Source organism: Carassius carassius, chromosome 16 (genome assembly GCF_963082965.1).
Source record: "Carassius carassius chromosome 16, fCarCar2.1, whole genome shotgun sequence".
In the NCBI taxonomy this organism is placed as follows: domain Eukaryota; kingdom Metazoa; phylum Chordata; class Actinopteri; order Cypriniformes; family Cyprinidae; genus Carassius; species Carassius carassius.
Genome location: NC_081770.1, coordinates 19,648,980 through 19,668,084, shown reverse-complemented (window position 1 = coordinate 19,668,084; position 19,105 = coordinate 19,648,980). Strand labels below are relative to the sequence as shown.

At 38.6% G+C, this 19,105-nt stretch overlaps 1 protein-coding gene across 1 annotated transcript; it reads right to left on the bottom strand.

Moving 5' to 3' along the window:
• Positions 1–11,188: 11,188 nt before the first annotated feature.
• Positions 11,189–18,419, bottom strand: LOC132159828 (hyaluronan and proteoglycan link protein 4-like). Its single transcript, XM_059569451.1, has 5 exons — positions 18,217–18,419; positions 17,610–17,715; positions 15,837–16,199; positions 13,242–13,544; positions 11,189–12,257 (listed from the first exon to the last, which is right to left on the bottom strand). Exons 1-5 carry the CDS (start codon positions 18,256–18,258, stop codon positions 11,902–11,904), a joined length of 1,170 nt encoding a protein of 389 aa, XP_059425434.1. The 5' UTR covers positions 18,259–18,419; the 3' UTR covers positions 11,189–11,901.
• Positions 18,420–19,105: the final 686 nt, after the last annotated feature.

Here is a 19,105-nt window from a genome sequence, read left to right as displayed (position 1 = left end):
CCTGTATGATTATGTTTCTCCCGTCGAACACAAAAGGACACTGGTAGTGACTGGTAACAGGAGTTTTCAAATGTATCTGTATTTGACGTCTTCTGAAGCCGTACGATAGATTTGTGCGTAAAACAGTCCGAAGATCAATCAAAAGTCAGTACTCCATTGTAACTTTCATAGAAATGTTGAACGAGATTTCAGATTCACATCGGTAGAGTTTTCATTTCAATTTTGCATTTTCCTCACACAAATTTATCAGATACACGACGGTATTTTGGGTTGCGTGGAGTGGTGCTCATCTGAAATTTTCACAAAACTAACACAAACCCATATGATTTTATTTCTTATGTTGAGCAAAAAAAGGAGATGAGTGACTGGCTATAAGTGAGCAATATCAGCAACGAGTGTGATATTGCATTTATGCAACAGTTTGATGGCACAATTGTGTAAATGCATAAGAAACAACAACTGAGTGTCTTTAAAAACCCTCTTTTGTGCAAAACTACTTCCTTCTGCCAAGTCGACAAGTCAACAGCTGAGCCCAAGCGTCTGTTTCTAATTCGAAAACGTAGAACAAGTACACTCTTGCCTTAAAAACTCTTAAAACTGATAACTGATGACAGACTTAATTGTTGGGGTCAAACTATTCCTTTAAGTCCTTAAACAGCATGTAACTAGTTGTTACGCAGATATATTTCAAGCCTCGAGTAAATGTTTTCAATCTTTCACAGTTATTGACTGAACGACTTGACAAGAATTAGATGAAATGTGCCACTGTAAAATCCCCTCTACTTTTGATCCCTCCATCTGTTATTGATGGTCTGTGTCATGATCTCCCACTTTCTCACCCACAGAGGAGAAATTGTCCTGTCAGAGCCTGTCGAGAAAAGAGCGAGAATTAGAAAGCTGGAAAGAGAAGTTCGACTTGCTGGACTTAATTGCAGTCGACTACATAAACGCCACATCAAACTGAGCCGGTGACAAGGTACTTTTAATAGCCTTGGGGGTCGCAGGTATGCCTGTAATTAGCTTTTTGAACTAGCACACTTAAGGAAGAAATATAACAGAGATGGATTCCCATGGGTGGGATGAGGACGAAAACAAAGAATCCAGATGGTGCGATATCACATTCGAGTTAGATGTTAAAAAGTGCTCATGGGTAAATTTCAGAGGCAGGGATACCTCCAGTACTGAAGATCAGGAGGTTAAAAAGGAAAGGCTTATGCAGAAGAAGGCCAGTTGAGAGGCAGCATTTGGCCTTCTGTTCTCCTCAGAGCGAAAGATGTGGCCTGGACTCACTGAGGTTTCCAAAGGCACACTTTTCTTTTTTATCCCTACCAGGTGTGTGTCCTGTTTCCCAAAGAGTACTGTGACAGCTGACTCAGAAATGAGGACTGCTCCTTATTCTCTGCCCTCTCAACTATCCTCCTTACCTTAAAAAAAGGGCACTCTTTCTTTTTTACTGCGCGTTTCTCTAATGCCGGGGTTTTTGTGCTTATCTCTTGCTATTCCTTTCTCAGTGTCCCAGTGAGATTGCAAACGTAGCCAACTTCGTCTCAAGTCAGCGCTCCCCCTTCTATCCTTCTCTACCTTTATCCACCTTTTTTTAATAGACTTTTTTTTTTATTCAAGGATGAAAAGCCAGTAGTCTTAATATCTGAACAATTCATCTTTTTGTTCCAAGAAACTTAATTAATGTTGAGGTTATTAGTACCCATTTTGATAAAGAAGCAATTGACCTTCAAGAAAAGGATGATTTACATTTTGACAAATAAAAAGCTCTTTTTGAACGTTTTGAGGTTTAGTCAAAAAGGGAGGAGCATGCATTTGTAGTAAATTTACCTAAATTTCGAATTTTTTAAAAATTATTATTTATGTATATGTGTGTTGATCATTTTTGTTGAGAATTTAAAAAAAAAATAGATATATTGTTCACATCATAGTAATTTCAGAGAGGTTAATTTTCTTGAAAATAATGTCACAATTCAAAACTAAATCCACATCCTTAAAGTAAAATAACTTTTTTTTTCTTTCGATTTTCGGGTGAATAATGACCTGTTCTGAGCAGGTTTTGTACTATTCATTCTGATGCCCATGCATGATTTGCATGGAACAGGAGGTGCACCAGTGTTATGCAATTTGTCTGTCAAAATTGGAGTCTCATTCTGATACCCAGGATCCTAATAATCCATATTAGGCACTAATGTACCTCTATATCACACTAATAGCTCTTAACAGCCCTCAGCTGAGGCTAGCGAAGGAAGGCAGATGGCTAACAATGTGGCAACATAATTATGAGCCTTGATTATAAAAATGAATCTCTAAACAAAGAATGTTCACAGCTGTCTTTTGGCAGGCATTCTGAAGAACTATAAGAGGCAGCTGCAGGATTTTCTTGTGGCAAGTTTTCTTACTAATTGCCACAGAGCAATGGGTGTCCCAGAGGTTGTTACGCTAGCTGCGCCACCCTTTTGTAGTTACATTCGTGGAACATATTCTTATTTAGGCTCGTTTGCATGACTCATTCAGCCAGATTTGTTGAGATTCTCGCAAGAAGAATATGCAAAATACTCTCGCAATAGCCTCCAACGGTTTGTTTGCTATCTGCTGCTGCAGCCGAGAATGGCGTTTTTTCCATTTTGATAAAATGGTCATGTTTTATCGAGATGTTAACCTTGTTCTTTTCGTATTAACATGATTGTTGGAGGTAAAGAGGAAGCTACGGAGGTGAGACAGGAGCACAATGTCCTCTGTTTAATCAGGACTGCAGGTAACAAGCCACATCCATCATCACCTTCCGGACTATCGCGGCTAGAGTAGCACATCTGAATTTTTAGTTATCTTCGTCTGCTGGAAATGTCTTTGATTGGACGGTGTCAGAAAGGAAATTACCATGACAAAGAAGCCAGTTCAGCTGCCGGTGGCAGTGTGGGTTGTTCTGGGAAATCACTACTGCTTTGTAGATTTAACCCGAACCTCCGGCGTTCCCTGTTCACCTAATCCATGCTTTCATAGTCCACACTTTACCTCATATGAATCTGTATTGCAACATAATCTTATCTGATAATCTGATCATCTTTCATATCATTATATAAGACTTTGTCATGCACGTTTGTTTATTTGATTATAACACTGTTGGAGAGGACCTTAAAGAAGACTCTATGATACCAATTAATATGGTGGGCTCTTTAGCTTTTAATTGATATGCATTTGGATTATGATATTCCCATACTTTTGTTATCTGAATTTTAGTTTACATTTCAGAACCAATCATATGAGACTTTTCCTGTATATTTACAGTTAAAGCTCTTATTTCTGTTTATTTATTATTTGTTGGCTTGAAGGGCATCCCGTCGTTATTAATGACCCAGCATTCCCTGCTGTTACAAGCAGTAAATTCATTCCTCTGGCTGTAGCAAAACAGTATTGCGACAAAACCATAAAATCTTTTGACACCACTCCCCAGCTCGGTGATGTACAGACATTGTTTTAACTTCTTGATGTTTTCTGCTCATTTTTTATGTATGGATTTATTTATTTTTCACTTTTTAAAAATGAAATCTGGATGTGTTTGTAGAGTCCCTGGACCTCAGCCACACAGGCTTACTCTCTGTTCTCCGACGCTAGGCAGAAAACACTACTGTTGCTGCATCAAATACCAAACACCATCTTCTACATTGAGATACTGTTGTTGTTTTTTTTTAAAGCATTTCCTTCACTGGGATGACCTGAGTCAGGCTGTGTGAATGTGGTCCATATGTGTTATTCGATATTTATTGATGTTCTTATGAATTCTAGTTCTGTCATTGTATTATATTCTTTACCGAATTAAAAACATTGGATGGGATCGGTAATGCCATTGAATCGTTCTTCTCCTTTACAGTTGTTTCTGTTTACACTGATTACAGCTGTACAGCTGTAATCGGGCCTTAAAAGTTAGGCCCGACAGGACCCGAGCCCGACAGGTTTCGGCCCGAGCCAGACAAGTACATTTTGATTGACAGCTTTTTAAAAGCCCAAACCCGTTTACAGCCCGACATTTTTTCAAATGTGCACACGCACACAGCTCTTTTGCTTGTGTCAAAAATGAGTCATTTATTCATGTTTTAACATAATTTATTAATAACTAACGTAGACTACACCACTTGGAAGTTGAAATAAAGAAATAAAATAAGTCCTCTGTGACATCTTAACATCTCAGCACTCTAAATAGACATAGGCTCCTTTAGCCTATAAATAGACCAACTCACCAATAAAAATGAGTCTTTTTTAACAAATTAAATTAAGATAAATTTTAAGTTAAGATGGGTATTTGACAATAACGAAATTAAGATAAAGGCTCCGGATTTGCTTCGCCACTAGCAGCTGACATTTAATAAAAGAATAATGCCAACATTAGCGTATATACTCTGTCCACATTATGCATTTAAGACTCAATGTATATTTAGTTCTCATTTTAAAAAACTTTTTAAGTTTACTCACAGCGATTATGCTTAGCCTACATGTTTTTGGAAAATGATTGAATCCACTGTAGATGTCTTCAGCACATTACTGCCCTCACTGATGGTGCGTCATTATTCACTCATTATTCTCATTATAAACATGGTCAAAACTTTTCCACAACTCAGACTTTGCTTTAGTTGCTGGTGCAACCAAAACGTAATCGCCAGAGGCAAGTCTCCGTTATACCTACTCAGCATCCATTTTCGCATCTTTCTCGCGCTAATCGAAACACATCACATGACCGCTCGTTTACCGCCCAAACCGGAGCACAAGCCCGAGCCGAGCCGGCGTAAGATGATATAAATTAAGCCCGAACCCGTCGTGTCCCATCGGGTTTGGGCAAAGATCTTAAGCTCTACCACTGATGACACATGGACTATTTTAACAATGCCCTTACTACTGTATCTTTCTGGGTCTTGAACGTGTCAGTTGAGTTGCTGTCTATGTAGAGCCAGAAAGCTCTCGGATTTCATCAAAAATATCTTAATTTGTGTTCTGAAGTTGAACGAAGGTCTTACAGGTTTAGAATAACATGAGGCTGATTAATTAATGACAGAATTTTAATTTTTGGGTGAATTAATCCTTTAAAACTCAAGGGACATAAAATTTGTATATAATTTTATGCAGATTAATAAAATATGAAGTTGTTTGGTTTAGCCAGGATAAATTGTCAGCAGATTATTTGCTGCTATGAACAATTTATTTTTTGTTTAATCTTTCTCTTTCCCTCCATCACTGGACGCAGGATTTTATTAGGCCATTGGCTCACAAGAAGTGTGTGGTGAATAATTCATACATGCCTTGTATCTCTGACTTCCTCTGCTTTATCTCTTCATGTCAGATTCAAGGTCTTTGATGTTTCATCCTCACTAAGGAGCGAGACATTGTAAATATTCCTGTATCTACTCCTGTTCGGAGCTGTGATTCTCACGTTTAGTTAACAGGCGAGATCAAGACTCAGAAGAGCACTGAAATGCAACAGAACAAGGTGTAAGTCATAAAATATCAGAGTTTTATTCATCTAGACATACAATTTAAAAATGAATTACTTGTTTAATGAAAAAGCACCCTCAAAGAGGCCAAATCCTTTAATAAGCACAGCTCTGAAAGGGACAATTCACCTCAAAATGTAAATTCTGTCATTATTTACTCTCCTACATGTTACTTTTTTTCCATAAAAGGACAATTCTTAGCTAAAAAAAATGCAAACGTGGTCCATGTGACTTGTTCACTATATTCCAAGTCTTCTGAAGGATTTAAATACTGTAGTTCATCCCAAAATGAAAATTCATCATTTACTCAGCCTCATATTATACCAAACATATGACTTCCATTCATCTTCAAAACACAAATTAATATATTTCATCCCTCCATCAAAATTCATTCCAACAAAAACCTAGACATTTCAAAAAGTCCCTAAAAATATTGTTGTGCGTGTATGAATTAAGTGGTTAATTGATGAATAGATTTAATTTAGGCTTTTATTGACATAAAAACAATGATCAGTGCAAATTCGTTGAAAGCATCAAATTTGGTAAAAGGAGGTTTCAATGTGCACGCTTGGCGTGCAAGAACCAAGTTTCTTTTCCCATGTCAACCAAGTACAGGTAAGTACAGGTTTCAATAAAAGTATCTTCATTTGTGTTTCAAAAGAACAAATGAGTTTGGAACAACATTGATTATAGAATTTTTATTTTTGAATAAGCTGTCCCTTGATAAGTCACTATGCCATAAAAAAAAACAAAAAACAAGTGATCTCAAAAAAAAAAGCAATATAGCAATTTTTCGTGTGACCATGTTAGAAAAGAACAGTGTTTGGGTTTAAAATGACGTGAGGGTAAGTAAAAGACAAAATAAACATTTTTGGATGGACTGTTCCTTTAAATTTATTTGGACTGTTTAACCGTTGAAACTCCATGAGCAACTTTGATTTGAATAAATTCCAAGCTAGTTTAATTTGACAGCTGTAGTGGGAGATCTTTTTGCCCGGCTGATCTGCATGTGCTAGACTCTCCTGGTGTTCCAAGGGCACACTGTCCTCATTAGACGTCAAGCTGTGCAATCTAGTTAGTGTTGCTCTTAAGATGACCTAGGCATTTTTCCAACTGCAAAAACACATTCCTGATTTACTGTGGAGCTTTCTTTTGAACCAGTTACTAATCTGGGAGGGATATGAGTTTGAAGAAGCGTAAGCCCACTTTCTTTTTTCTCTATAAATATTAAGCATCTAATCCAAGTACTTTTCCACTGACTGAAGCTAAGTGTTAATAGCATCTGAATTGCCAGATGCATGGATTTGCTTTCTGAATGTGTTCCTTGCTGTAAACCGAAAGCATTTTGAAAAATTGTGACAGGTATCTATATTCCGACATAGTCCTCACTTGGGAAATGCGTAGTTGTCATATTAGCATGGTGAGTCAATGCTGAGGTAATTCCTTACCAATGTCCTCTTACTTCTGGCATGCTGTTTTGAGCTCCAAACAAACTTCGTTTTGCCCTCATTTTGTTCCAAGTGATGTCCCAACAGTTGGTTCTACTGATTTGCTTCTGACATATAGCCCTTAACACTATCCTAAACCCAAACATTAACTTACACCTAAAAACAGGTGCATGGTTAACGATGTTAAGGTTTGTTTCAGCAACTCTAAAACAAAATCCATATCTAAACTCTCATTGGTTGATGCTAAGACCAATAAGGACATTGTTCCCATAATGAGACACCTATTATAATATACTAAAAACTGCATTTTGATATTACAGATCCCTTCTTGCACACTAATAGTGTTAAAGGGATAGTTCGGCCAAAAATACAAATTCTGTCATTAATTACTCAACCTCATGTCGTTACAAACCTGTAAGAGCTTAATTCATCTACAGAACACAAATTAAGATATTTCTGATGAAATCCGAGAGCTTTCTTACCAATAGACTGCAAAGCAACTGACACGTTCAAAGTGTCATCATTAAAATGCATTATGGTACTCTCGTGAATGCACGTCAAAGACTGACATGGAAAATAAGAAGTTGTTGAATAATGTTGTTATTTTTGTTTTCTTTGCACACAAAAAGTATTCTCATAGCTTCATAAAATTCCGGTTGAACTGATGACACTATTTTAATGATGTCCTTACTACCTTTCTGGACCTTGAACATGGTAGTTGTGTTTCTGTTTATGGAGGGTCAGAAAGCTCTCGGATTTAATCAAAAATATCTTAATTTGTATTTTAAAGATGAACAAAGGTCTTATGGGTTTGGAACGAAATGAGAGTGAGTAATTAATAACAGCATTTTCATTTTTGGGTGAACTATCCCTTTAAAGTGGTAGCATCTAGATCATCCTCAAAATCTGCCTCACGAGATCCACTTTCCTGGATTGTTTGGCTCCAACTCTGATCAAACTCACCTAAGGATGCTAATCAATGTCTTCCGGATCATTAGAAAATCATAGGTAGGTGAGTTTGATCAGGGTTGGAGCTAAAATCTACAGGAAATTGGTTCTTGCAAGCCAGATTTGAGGATCCCAGGCCTAGATAATTCTTTACTTTAAACTTATGTTGTAACTTTTGTGTTTAAAACTGTTAAGGCATGCTGTAGTTTTGCCTTCCTCGACTGTTCTTTAAAGGAAAACCATCATTAACCTTTTCTTACAAAGGTTTTTTTTTGTCATTTTAACCGAAAAGACCTAAGGAAATTCTATTTTGGTATGCTGTTTTACAATATTTTTATTTGGAATGCCAAGAACAATCTAGGCCTACACCAAAGTTTTATCATAATCACACACAGCAAGTATTTCATCTGCCTCATTAAATATTTAAAAGTTGGGTGGATTCTGATTGGCAGATTCTGTTTCACAAGCTGAAAAAAATAATCGTTCTTGAGGTAATTCCAAATATATTGTTCCTCTGTGATGTTATAATTATGGTGTGGATTTCCTAATTCTTACAGAATTAAATACAGTTATCATCCTTCGTGTGAATGGCAGTTAATTCAATCTTGATATGTTTAGGATGGATAGTGTGCAAACTGAGATGCAATGTCTATTTTGCTCATAGCTCATCTTGCTTACATCACTGTTGCTAGTATCTAAACATGGAAATTCAGTTTTCCTTTTTTTCAGGTATAACAAACATTTACACCACACTTTCTTGTCATGTTCAAGAGCTCACTGTGAATAAATGCTCTAAGCAGTTGCATTAACCTTCTACCCTTTCTTTTCCACTTCAGTCTGAGTTCTTTCAACGCAGTCCGTCGAGCAGAAGCAGTATGTTCGCTCTTGATCTGTACCTACAGCCACTTCCAAATGAAACGAATCAGCAGCATCCCCGCTCAAAGCTTACAGTCTAAACAAACAGCAAACGCTCACTGTTCACTGCTGGAGGCTCATTCAACTAAGCAGAGCCTTTGTATGCTCTGACTCATTACCTGCCGAAATAAGCCAATCAATGTTACAAACACTTCAGCAAATTACTATGTAAAGCATTGCGTACATAATACAGCATTCTCAAAGTTTACACAAGAAGAATGGCTAGACATATTAGCTTGATGAGACTGGAGTGTTTGCGTGAAGGATGCAATGAGCCAGATCATGGAAATATGTAACATTATTCCTATTTGTATAGCTTTTTGTTCCGAAGGTCTTGTAATTGAAGATGCTTCAATTGCAAATAAGCAAAATCCCGTCAACCCACAATCATATTGGTCAATATTTACTAAAGCCAGACCAGCAAAGCTTTTCAGTTGGGCTTTCACTAGCGATTATTTTGGTAATCGAGTAATCGTTGATTTTTCTGATGATTAATCGAGTAATTGAATACTTATAATAATTTTGAACAGTAGTATTTAAAAATATTTAAAATGCATCTATAATAGCAATGAGACCACAGTTAGTTCAAATAAAGTATCAAAAGTAAGTATTCATGTTTTTTTTTTTTTTTTTTTTTTTTTTTTCTTGAATATTTGGATATCAAAACATGTAATTTTTTTTTTTTTATCGCGATGGACAGTTTGCATATTGAGATGTATTCTCCTGTGTTAGCAAAGGTTTAAAAATGGGTTACCTTAAAAATCTGATGAAATGGTGCATGGTGTTCCCAGATGAGCGTTATAATCAACCCAACTTCACAACAATATGCAGAGATGGAGTTTGAGATGCTCCAAATGTGTAAATGCTAAATAATGAAAGCGCATACATTGCATATATTTATTTAATTGAATTTTAGCATTTGTGAATTCACAGTAGCGTTATGCTTTAGTATGATTTTCAAATGGGTTTAATATATCATGCAGCCTTGGAAATCGGTCTAATAATGCATTTTATGGATTGACGTCCGTGGAATGAACCACTTCCGGTATTTTGCCAGTTACTCGACACAGGCAAATTGCTGTCAATTATTATTATTTTTTTTTAGGATTGAGAATTACATCGAGGAATCATGCCAGCCCAACTTTTCAGTTTATGTATAACCCCTCCGGTTATACTTGCCTTGCTCACACAAAGCAGGATTTGAACCAGTGTTTCCAGCATGGAAAGTGAGCATGCTAACAAGGATGCTAAAGACCATGGCTTCTAGCATCAGATAATGCTTTGAAAGCATGGGAGAGAGGTTTATCTAGACAGCACTTACTAGCTGGCATCCATCAGATATGTATGCATAATCTTTAATACAAGAATCATTATGACTTGATTTCTATGTGATTAACACTGTCTTAACCAAGGGATTTTATTTTTGAAATACATGTCTGTTTGTTCCTGCTGAGATGGGAATGCTAACAGATAGACTTCCTTTCACATCGCACTGTATTTTCGCTTTCAGAATAGATGAGCAAATTATTTGACACCTTGTGCTTGGATAGTACATGATGTCTGACTGTTCAGTTTTCACTTTGTTTTTCCTGTCAGCAGGTAAGAAATGAGACAAACATGGCACCTTTTTGAGATCTGATTCTGTTCTGTTTTCCCAAGAGGACGCGCTCAGTTGTTCAATTAACTTTGACTTTTTCATGTTGAGGGAAGATGAAATCTATCCGATGAAAGATAATGCAACAATCTTTTTATACTCCATCTTCTTTTCATGAGACTTGTACAACATATGTGATATAATGCCAGTTTCCAACAGAAGTTAGCTTTTCACTGTCGTTTACAGTTTTTTAGCATTTTTTGTGTTTCTAAGAAATAGTATTGTATATAGTTTAGTACTCATTATATAATGTTCAGAGTTGTGGTTTTATTTTTCTGTATCGTTCAAAATGTTTAGAATCTTTTGCATTAAAATTCACTACAGGGTGCTAAATACAACCAGAAATGCTGAACATATAGTAAAACCTATCAGAGTAAACAGCCTAATTTGAGCAGTTTAACAAATGACTGTTGCTTTTCTTTGAAATTCATGAGGCCTCATTATAGCTGTTACTATGGAAATGTAAGGGTCACTTATGTGATTCTGGCAAAGCAACAAACATTTTCTCAAGTGTTTTGCAGACTGTAAACAGAAAGTGCATCATTGCCAGGAGCTTATGCCCAAGACAAACTAAAATAGCAATGTGCAATTTGTTAGAGCCATGTTCAGCTATCGCCATGGTTACCGGTGTCATCAGGTTTTCCTTCCCTTTTTGTATCAGAGGTTAAGCTTTTGTGTTTACAAGCAATTCTGTGCCCTTCATCCACAGTCGTTAAGAGAATTGACATGCAAACACGAACAGGTAAATAACTTTAATCTAAAATGCATCATCATAGACACTATTGTGCGATACTGAATGGACAGTGCAATCAACCACTAAGAAGTAGTAAAGCAGCTGATGTTAGTCTGTCATTCACAAGATTTTAGCTTTAGCACTGTAATAAACATCTTGAAAATCATGCCTAATTCTGTTATTGCTTGCAAGGTCATTCAAAACGTATCAAAAAGGAGCGTCTAGTATTATGTGCATAGTAATTGGCAAAGCTAATCAGTTTTGCTACTTGCTTAGATGGCAACAACTGTGAATTTTGGTTTTCATAAGCAGCCAAGCTTTCTAGTTCATGCTAGCATCTGATGCAAGTTTTGTCTATTATCACTTCGTCGTCAACAGGTCATTGAGGGCTATTGCTAATGTGCTATACTCATTATAAGGCTAAATTAGCTTTCTAAGCACTATTAAAAGTCAATTTTGTGTTCCCTGGGAAACAGAAAAAAACAAGTTGAGAACCTAAAGGCTAAGTTCTGCATGCAGGGTATACTGCGAAACTAATGTCACTGAAGAGAAAAGTTTGATTGACACCTCATTTCAAGCAAGTGTGTGAAATTATACAAGCTCAATTATACCCCGTGTTCAGCACTAGCCTAGTTGCTTAGTAGCCTAGCAGATGTGCAAAAAGCCTTGTCTGTCAAACATAGAAGCCGTGCTGCTAGTGACTAGTATTGTGCACTTTCAGATGCTTCTGGTGCTGTTAGCCGGTTTGGTTGTGGTTTCTTTTGGAGCCTTTGTTGACTGGACATATGAGTTCCTGCGGAAGCAGTAGACTCCGTAGAGGCTGAACTTTTTATCAGGGAAACCTAGGTTTCGAACACCAGGTTCTGGGCCCCCGCAGCGGGCCCGAGGATTGACGATGGGGTAACGGATGCTGCCATCTCCCACCCAGCCTGCCTCACAACGGTCCAAGAGCTGGATCTTCCATGCAGCGTATAATTGTCCGACTTTGGCAATCACTGCATCATCACGTTGACATGCCTTTACTGCCTCGAGGTAGTTTACCTTCTTAAAACGTTTGAGGAAGTAAACACGTCCTGTGGGAGAAACACAGTTTTATGAAAAACAACAAAAGCTGTGAGAAGACCATACAAAAGCTTGCCATAAATATCTGACTCGCTGGAGTAGTAAAGGAAGAAAATTCTTCCAGTTGAATGTTCCGTCAAAAATGCTAAGGAAATTCTTCTGGAGAGTAGACATTACACTGCAGAAGATATCAAAATTTGGATTGGAAATTTGGATTTCAAAGCCTGCCTTCATCATGATGAAATGACAATGCATTTTTTTTTTCAGGTCTGACTGGGTGAATCAAAAGAAACTATAAAAAAGAAAAACCCAAAAAAGGAAACATTTCAGATGGCAAATTTGTTTTTCAGAAGTCATTCATTGATTTTCTGTTAGTTTATGTGATGTCTGACTGTTAGGGCAGCACATTGTCTCATATTTCCCACTGGGCCATTTGCTAAATTTCCAGCAGCTGGTCAGTATAGGGGTATTATTGAAAATTGCCCTAGCTATAAATTCAGGACAAGCTGTCCTCTCTAATAGCCCACTTGGGGGACAAAAGAAAATCCTTTTGGCTCTCAATGACTAGACTGCGAGTGGGTCTGAAAAACTGGTCAAGTCTTGTGCACCCACTGGATCATACAGCACTTAGTAACAAATAGTCTGAACCAGGGCCAAAAATATAGTTTTCTTCCTGAAGACAAAATCAATTCTACTTTCAACTGCGCAAACGCCTATTATTCCTGCATGGTCACAAAGTGACTCTGCACGCCAGAAGCTGTACTAAATCATAGTTTCCCTGAAACCTGATTTGATTTGGCCAATTTTCCAGGAATTGATGCATTGCTCAGTTAAGACTCCTTCATTTGTGGGACTGGCACCATTTATTGGATATGTATCAAATGGAAGGCAGTAAAAAGGAGAAGCAGGAGGACCTTCTCAACAGGAACCTAGTCCAACAGCCTCAGGCCAGAAAATATCTCTAATAAGCAATTCCACCCTAGGCAAACACTCACCGTTGAGGTTCGAGGTAAAGCAAAAAGCATCATAGCGTTCGTCATCTTTGTGTCTGTAGCCATAGTTGCGGACCCCGGGAGGACTATCCTTGTGGCCACATTGGTCTCGAGGATGGGAGATGGGGTACTGGACCGAGCCATCCTCTAGCCAGCCGGCATTGCACCAGTCCAACCCCTCAAGCCAAGCCTTGTGGAGTTGCGCATGAGAGGCCAGAATTGCATCTTGCTGTCGGCACACTTCCTCTGCCTGGTGGTAGTTTAGCTTGTAGCGTCCGGATGGAGGGTAGTATGGGAACACCACACCTTTGAAAAATGGTTCAGAGAAGTTGGTTCAGTAGGAATATGACACTTTATACAATCTTGGGGTGCTTTCACACCTGTAGATCGATTGATTTGTTCCAAAACAAGGATTAAAATGATTACAATGTTCCTTTGCATTCTTGGTGTGGTTCACTTTCGGTTTACTTCACTTTGGAACATGGACTGGAATTGGGAACCGCTAATGTAGCCTATTGTAGTAATGTTGTCTCTGGTATTCTGGTCTGTGAGCATGGGTTCAAGGTGCGTGGCTTTGGACGGCGATTGCAGGGAGGGTGGGATGTTCGCTTTCAGTGCTATCGGGCTAATGTTAACATTTTCCAAGATCTCCTATTGCACCTTTAAGGCATGGATGAAACACAACTGTCTAAAACTAAATTGTTCTAAAACAGAAATTTTATTGATTGCCACTCCATCTAATGTTAATAAGTTTAAACTTTTAGTTGACAATACCCAAATATCTCCTCCTGCACAGGTCCGTAATTTGGGTGTGATTTCTGATGCTCAGTTGACTTTTAATTCTCACTTCAAAAACACAACTAAAGTTGCTTTTTTCCCATTTTCGCAACATTGCTTGCATTAGACCCTTTCTTTCTAGGCCTGATGCTGAGAGGCTTATTTATGCCTTCATCACATGATGGCTCAATTATTGCAATTCTTTCTTTTTTATCAGTAAGTTCTGTTAAGAGACTACAATATATTCAAAACTCAGCTGCGTGGGTTTTGACTTATACATCCTCACGCCATCACATTACCCCAGTGCTCCAGCAACTTCATTGGCTCCCGGTCCAATCATGTATTGATTTTAAAACTCAGATTTTAACATATAAAGCAGTGCATGGATTGACTCCAGATTACATTTGTGACTTGGTAACTCTTTCCACACCTTCTTGCTCTCTACGCTCTGCTGTTTGTTTTTCCTTGTATCAGCCTTATTATGAATTTCAAAAACATGGTTTGGCGGGGGCGGGGGGGGGCTTTTTCCTAAAACGCGGCTAATGGAATGCATTACCTGTGTTTACTAGGAATGCTGCTTCCTTGGATTGTTTTAAGAAACTTCTTAAGACGTACCTTTTTACTGGAGCTTTTAATTTCTGACTATTACTATGATTCTATTTGTGATATTTGTAGTTTTGGTTGACATTATTTTGTTTGTACATGTAGAAGTACTTTGAGTATTAAGAAGGGCGCATTACAAATAAAATGTATTATTATTATTATTATTGTTATATTAATTTACCATTTTGAGCAGGAGTCCAGGATTAATTGGGAAAACATTTTTAAAATGCACCTTCTACAAAGAAGAGCAATAAGACGGCATTATAAAATGAAAAAGCACACTTTGATTTAGAATGGCGAAGACGTGCTCAGCCACAGACATGCTCAGGTTCATTTTGAGGTATTTGCAAAGCAACACACGTAACTACCCATCACAGATTGTGAAATAGCCTGTTTTTTTGGTTTGTTGGTCCATTGGATTGGATTGCTTTCTCACTACAAACGATCCGCTCCAGAGTTCGTTTTCAATCGAACCAAGACCACCTCTTTCAGGTGATATCAGACCGATTGCTTTGGTGCGGATCTGAGCATGATTGCCGTGTTCACATATGCCCAAACTAACCAAGCTGGGGGGGGGGGGGCATGCCAGGTTCCTAAACAACGGGCCAGGTGTGAATGCACCCTTATGGCGCTTTTCCACTGTGCGGTACAGCTCAGTATGGTACGGCATGGCTCGACTCGGCTCAGTTTGCGCTTCCACTGCAGTTTAGTACTGCTTTAGAGTGGGCGGGATTATTCACATGTTGTTATTGTTGCGCCGGCTCTACTGCCGCAACTCGTGGAAAATGTTTTCATTCTGCTTCGCCCCACCAAGCTCTCACTGGATCTGCTCCTCTGCTATCAACAAGAGGAACATCTGTACTTCCTCAACAGACAACGAAACAACCATTTTGGGTTGTTAAAAAAAGTGTGTTCGTTGTGTTGTGTCTGATCCTTCGCTTGCTGTGCCGATTTAAATCTAGCGGTTCGGTTGTGTTTGTGTCGCAAGTTCAGTAACGCAGGTAGTGAAGATTCTCTCCAGCCAATCCGTGATCAGCGGAGTTTACACGTCACGTTTTGGTAATGGTACGGTTAACTTGGAACCTCAACCGAGGTGGTACTAAAAAAAGTACCAGGTACTGTACCCAGTGGAAAACCTCCCAAAGGTGAACCGTACCGTGCTGTACCATGCAGTGGAAAAGCGCCATGAGTTACTACAACCAAGACCAGTTCCCTGACCTTCAAGGTCTAGATTGACAAATCCTGTGTCATCCTCCATGTCATTGGTGACCTCACACTCGTAGCGGCCATAATCTTGCAAGGAGATGTTGTGAATAATAAATGAAGCATCTCCTGGCCCTGCCCGTTCCAGAGACACTCGACCACGGTAGGACCCAAATGCCTTCTGGTGACGCCCCAGCGCTACAAACACGTCTTCAAACTGGAAAGCATCGGAAACCTTCGTCCATTTGATGCGGATGCGGTTAGGGTCGATGTCTTCTGGTTCATGGTGGTAACGGCAGGGAAGGGTGATACTGCCACCGCGATGAGTGACCACCTTACCTGGAGCAGTCTGGACTATCACTGCCCCTGTATCATCCTCTAGGGAAAAAGAGAAATAAGTTTCTACTTTACACTCTATGAATTAGTACACTCTATAAATTAAGTTCCTGCACCATGCTAAACTTCAGAAACTTCAGCATTCAAACCGAATTAGATTCAAAGTGTTCAAATTATACTTGAATATGAATTTCAGTTAAATTTTTGACATTTGAGAATATCTGTCAATTTGACTGGAATTTACTCTATTTTTGACTAAAAGGTTTTGAGACTTTGCCGAGTAAGGTTTGGGTGAAAATTAACTTTATGGGACTGAGGGAAAGTATGCAATTTTGTGGTTTTCTTTTTCATTCAGTTCATATGCAAATAGGGTCAATTTCATTTCAAATATAGCCAAATCTTTTAGTATTCTTTGTGCTTTGTCCTTTTCAATTGAGTGAACTGACATGTCACATCGGTCTAAAAATCTGCATACTGCATGAATATCCTTTAAGAGTGTCTATTGTGATTCAGAAGCGGCCCTGTTGCTGAGTACCCTAGCTTTACCTGTTGCGCTAAATAAGCATCTGATCTTAAAATGAATAACTATGTCTAAAAAGACATTGAAAATGCTTAAATCCTTCACCTTATCTTTTATTTCCCACAGAACCCTTTGCTTTTGTCTGAAGGCTGTTCAAAGGCACTTGAAGCATAGCTGGATCTCCAAGCCACCAAGTCTTAAAAGTGTGAAACACAGCTATCAAACAACACCTTCTCTGATGGCGATCCAAGATTTTCGGGACAGACCTCAAGGGCCGTAATCAGCTTTGACATCTGTTCATTTAAACTGTCAGCTGGATACCTGGAACTCTGAAATGTTTGTTACCACAACACATTTTCTTTTGAAAGCAGGGTTGCCAAACATGTCCCATCATTAATTCAGCCAGAGACGGCTAAAGAAACGGTATTCCATCAAAAGCAAAGGATCTAAACTGAAAGCAATATCACTGTAACCACAGACTTTCTGAAAGTAATTGGTAGCTGCCAAGTAAATGTTGGGACCATGCTGTTAAAAGACAGCTAGTGCAACAGCTTCAATTAAAGACCTTTTTTTTTTCTTGCTTACATAAAAATGAATACCAAATGAAGAAATGTGACATAGTTGACTTGAAACTGATTATAATGTATGTTTACCTGCAATATAAATATGCAACAACTATCAGATGTCATGGGTGGAGTGGTCTCTGACTGTCAAAATGTACATTAAGTGCTCTGAATATCAATGCACTTACAAAATAATTGTATTTATTAGTTGGTTGCGTGTTTAACACAGTTGCAAAGCATTTTTGTATAAGTAGGCGGTTGTCGGTAGGTATCATAACCTAATTCTGCTTACGCTGCATTTGCAGATTTGCCTTATGTACATTGTGATCTGGGACACCTGGTATAAAACAGCACAGAAGAAGTTCTTACCCATTACATGAACCACTCTCCTCCGTCCTTTCTCCAATTCGGTTGGGTAGGTGGTCACAAAGGGTGAAAGGAACAGCGTGCAGGTAATGGTTTCCAAGCACAAGATCTTTAAAACACACACACACATAGAGAGAGAGAGAGAACGATTGCACATTGCACACAAATGAGCTTGTTCATTTATGACATAATAATACAATGTGGGCAATATCTGATCTAAATCTACTGCATTTATAATGATGAATATACCAGCATGATACATGCACAGAGCATGAATATGGTTTGGATCAGTTTTGCAAACATTAGGTGGAGTCTAGAGTATGTTATGGCAAAATAATCAGGTTTCTGCTGTCTGAACAAAGCCACACAGTATTGCTTAACTAATGTAGGCCTTTTTCCCCCGTCCTCTTTTATGCAACATGATCCAGACCACACACATACGCACTATGCAGCACTGAAACCAGCCCAAACACATTATATACGACACAACGGAATACACATCATCATCCTCAACTCTCCTTACAGCATGTTTGAGCATCCCCTACCGCAATGCACTGCGCATTATCAATGTTATCGTGGTGAAACCCACACACATTCAGTCTAAACTCACCATCATGAGAGGACGAGTTCTCTGTTGGTATGAAGTTATCATTGCTCCAGTGCACTGTCGCGTGTTCCGCGAGTTCTGACTCTGACTCTGTTTCAATGCAGATGTCGTCTCATCACACTGCAGCTGACGGTGTCAGCGCTGGAAGACTCTCATTTACACTAAGACCGAAGGAAAGCTCTTAGTGTTAGGCTGATATACTGTGTAACAAAGAGGGTTGCTCCTTTTTATCGGACGGTGTACTTTTTAGTTAACTTATTTTGTATAGCTTTGTTTACTGTGGCGTACGGTGCAGAGTCTGCGAATTATTTCGCAATTAATTTTTACTCGGCAGTTTATTTAGTAACTTTGCCGTGATTAAACTCGAATAAGCTTAACTTATTTTTAACAAGACTCTTTCCTATTCATTTGCTGGATATCTGCTAAATAGAGTGTATTGTATCGTGAAACTATGATAATTATATGGTATCTTCACTCTCTTGTAATAAATGTAGTGTGTATTCTTTAAAAGAGAACTTTACTGTGTGGTGTTGTTGTTTTTTAAGAGCGCGAGTAGAGTTTCGTACTTATGTTAGATTCCTGCATACTAGCTGTAGTACACTACATAGGGGAATTAGCTCAGATGGTAGAGCGCTCGTTGCGCAAAGGAAGGGGTCCAATCTTTGAGCCCCGCACGCAAGCGAAAAAGACGCAAAACACGTGAAAACGTCGAAGGATTTCCCCTGCGGCAATACTCGGGGTATATTTCTCTGCGTTTTGAAGAGTTGTAATTACATGTGAAACAACTCTACCCTCCGCGGCCTGGATTCGAACCCGTGCTCTCTCAGGTGAGCCGTGACGTCATATGTCCACGACGTGTATTGTTAAGCGTGCAATAAACCGAGACTTTTAT

Bases quoted from the DNA above. Each gene is read 5' to 3' on its own strand.
- LOC132159828 (XM_059569451.1), bottom strand. From the start codon at position 18,258: ATGATAACTTCATACCAACAGAGAACTCGTCCTCTCATGATG. The intron at 16,200-17,609 runs GTAAGAACTTCT...CTTTTTCCCTAG, and splicing joins GAGAGTGGTTCATGTAATGG to AGGATGATACAGGGGCAGTG. The intron at 12,258-13,241 runs GTGAGTGTTTGC...TTTCTCCCACAG, and splicing joins CTTTACCTCGAACCTCAACG to GACGTGTTTACTTCCTCAAA.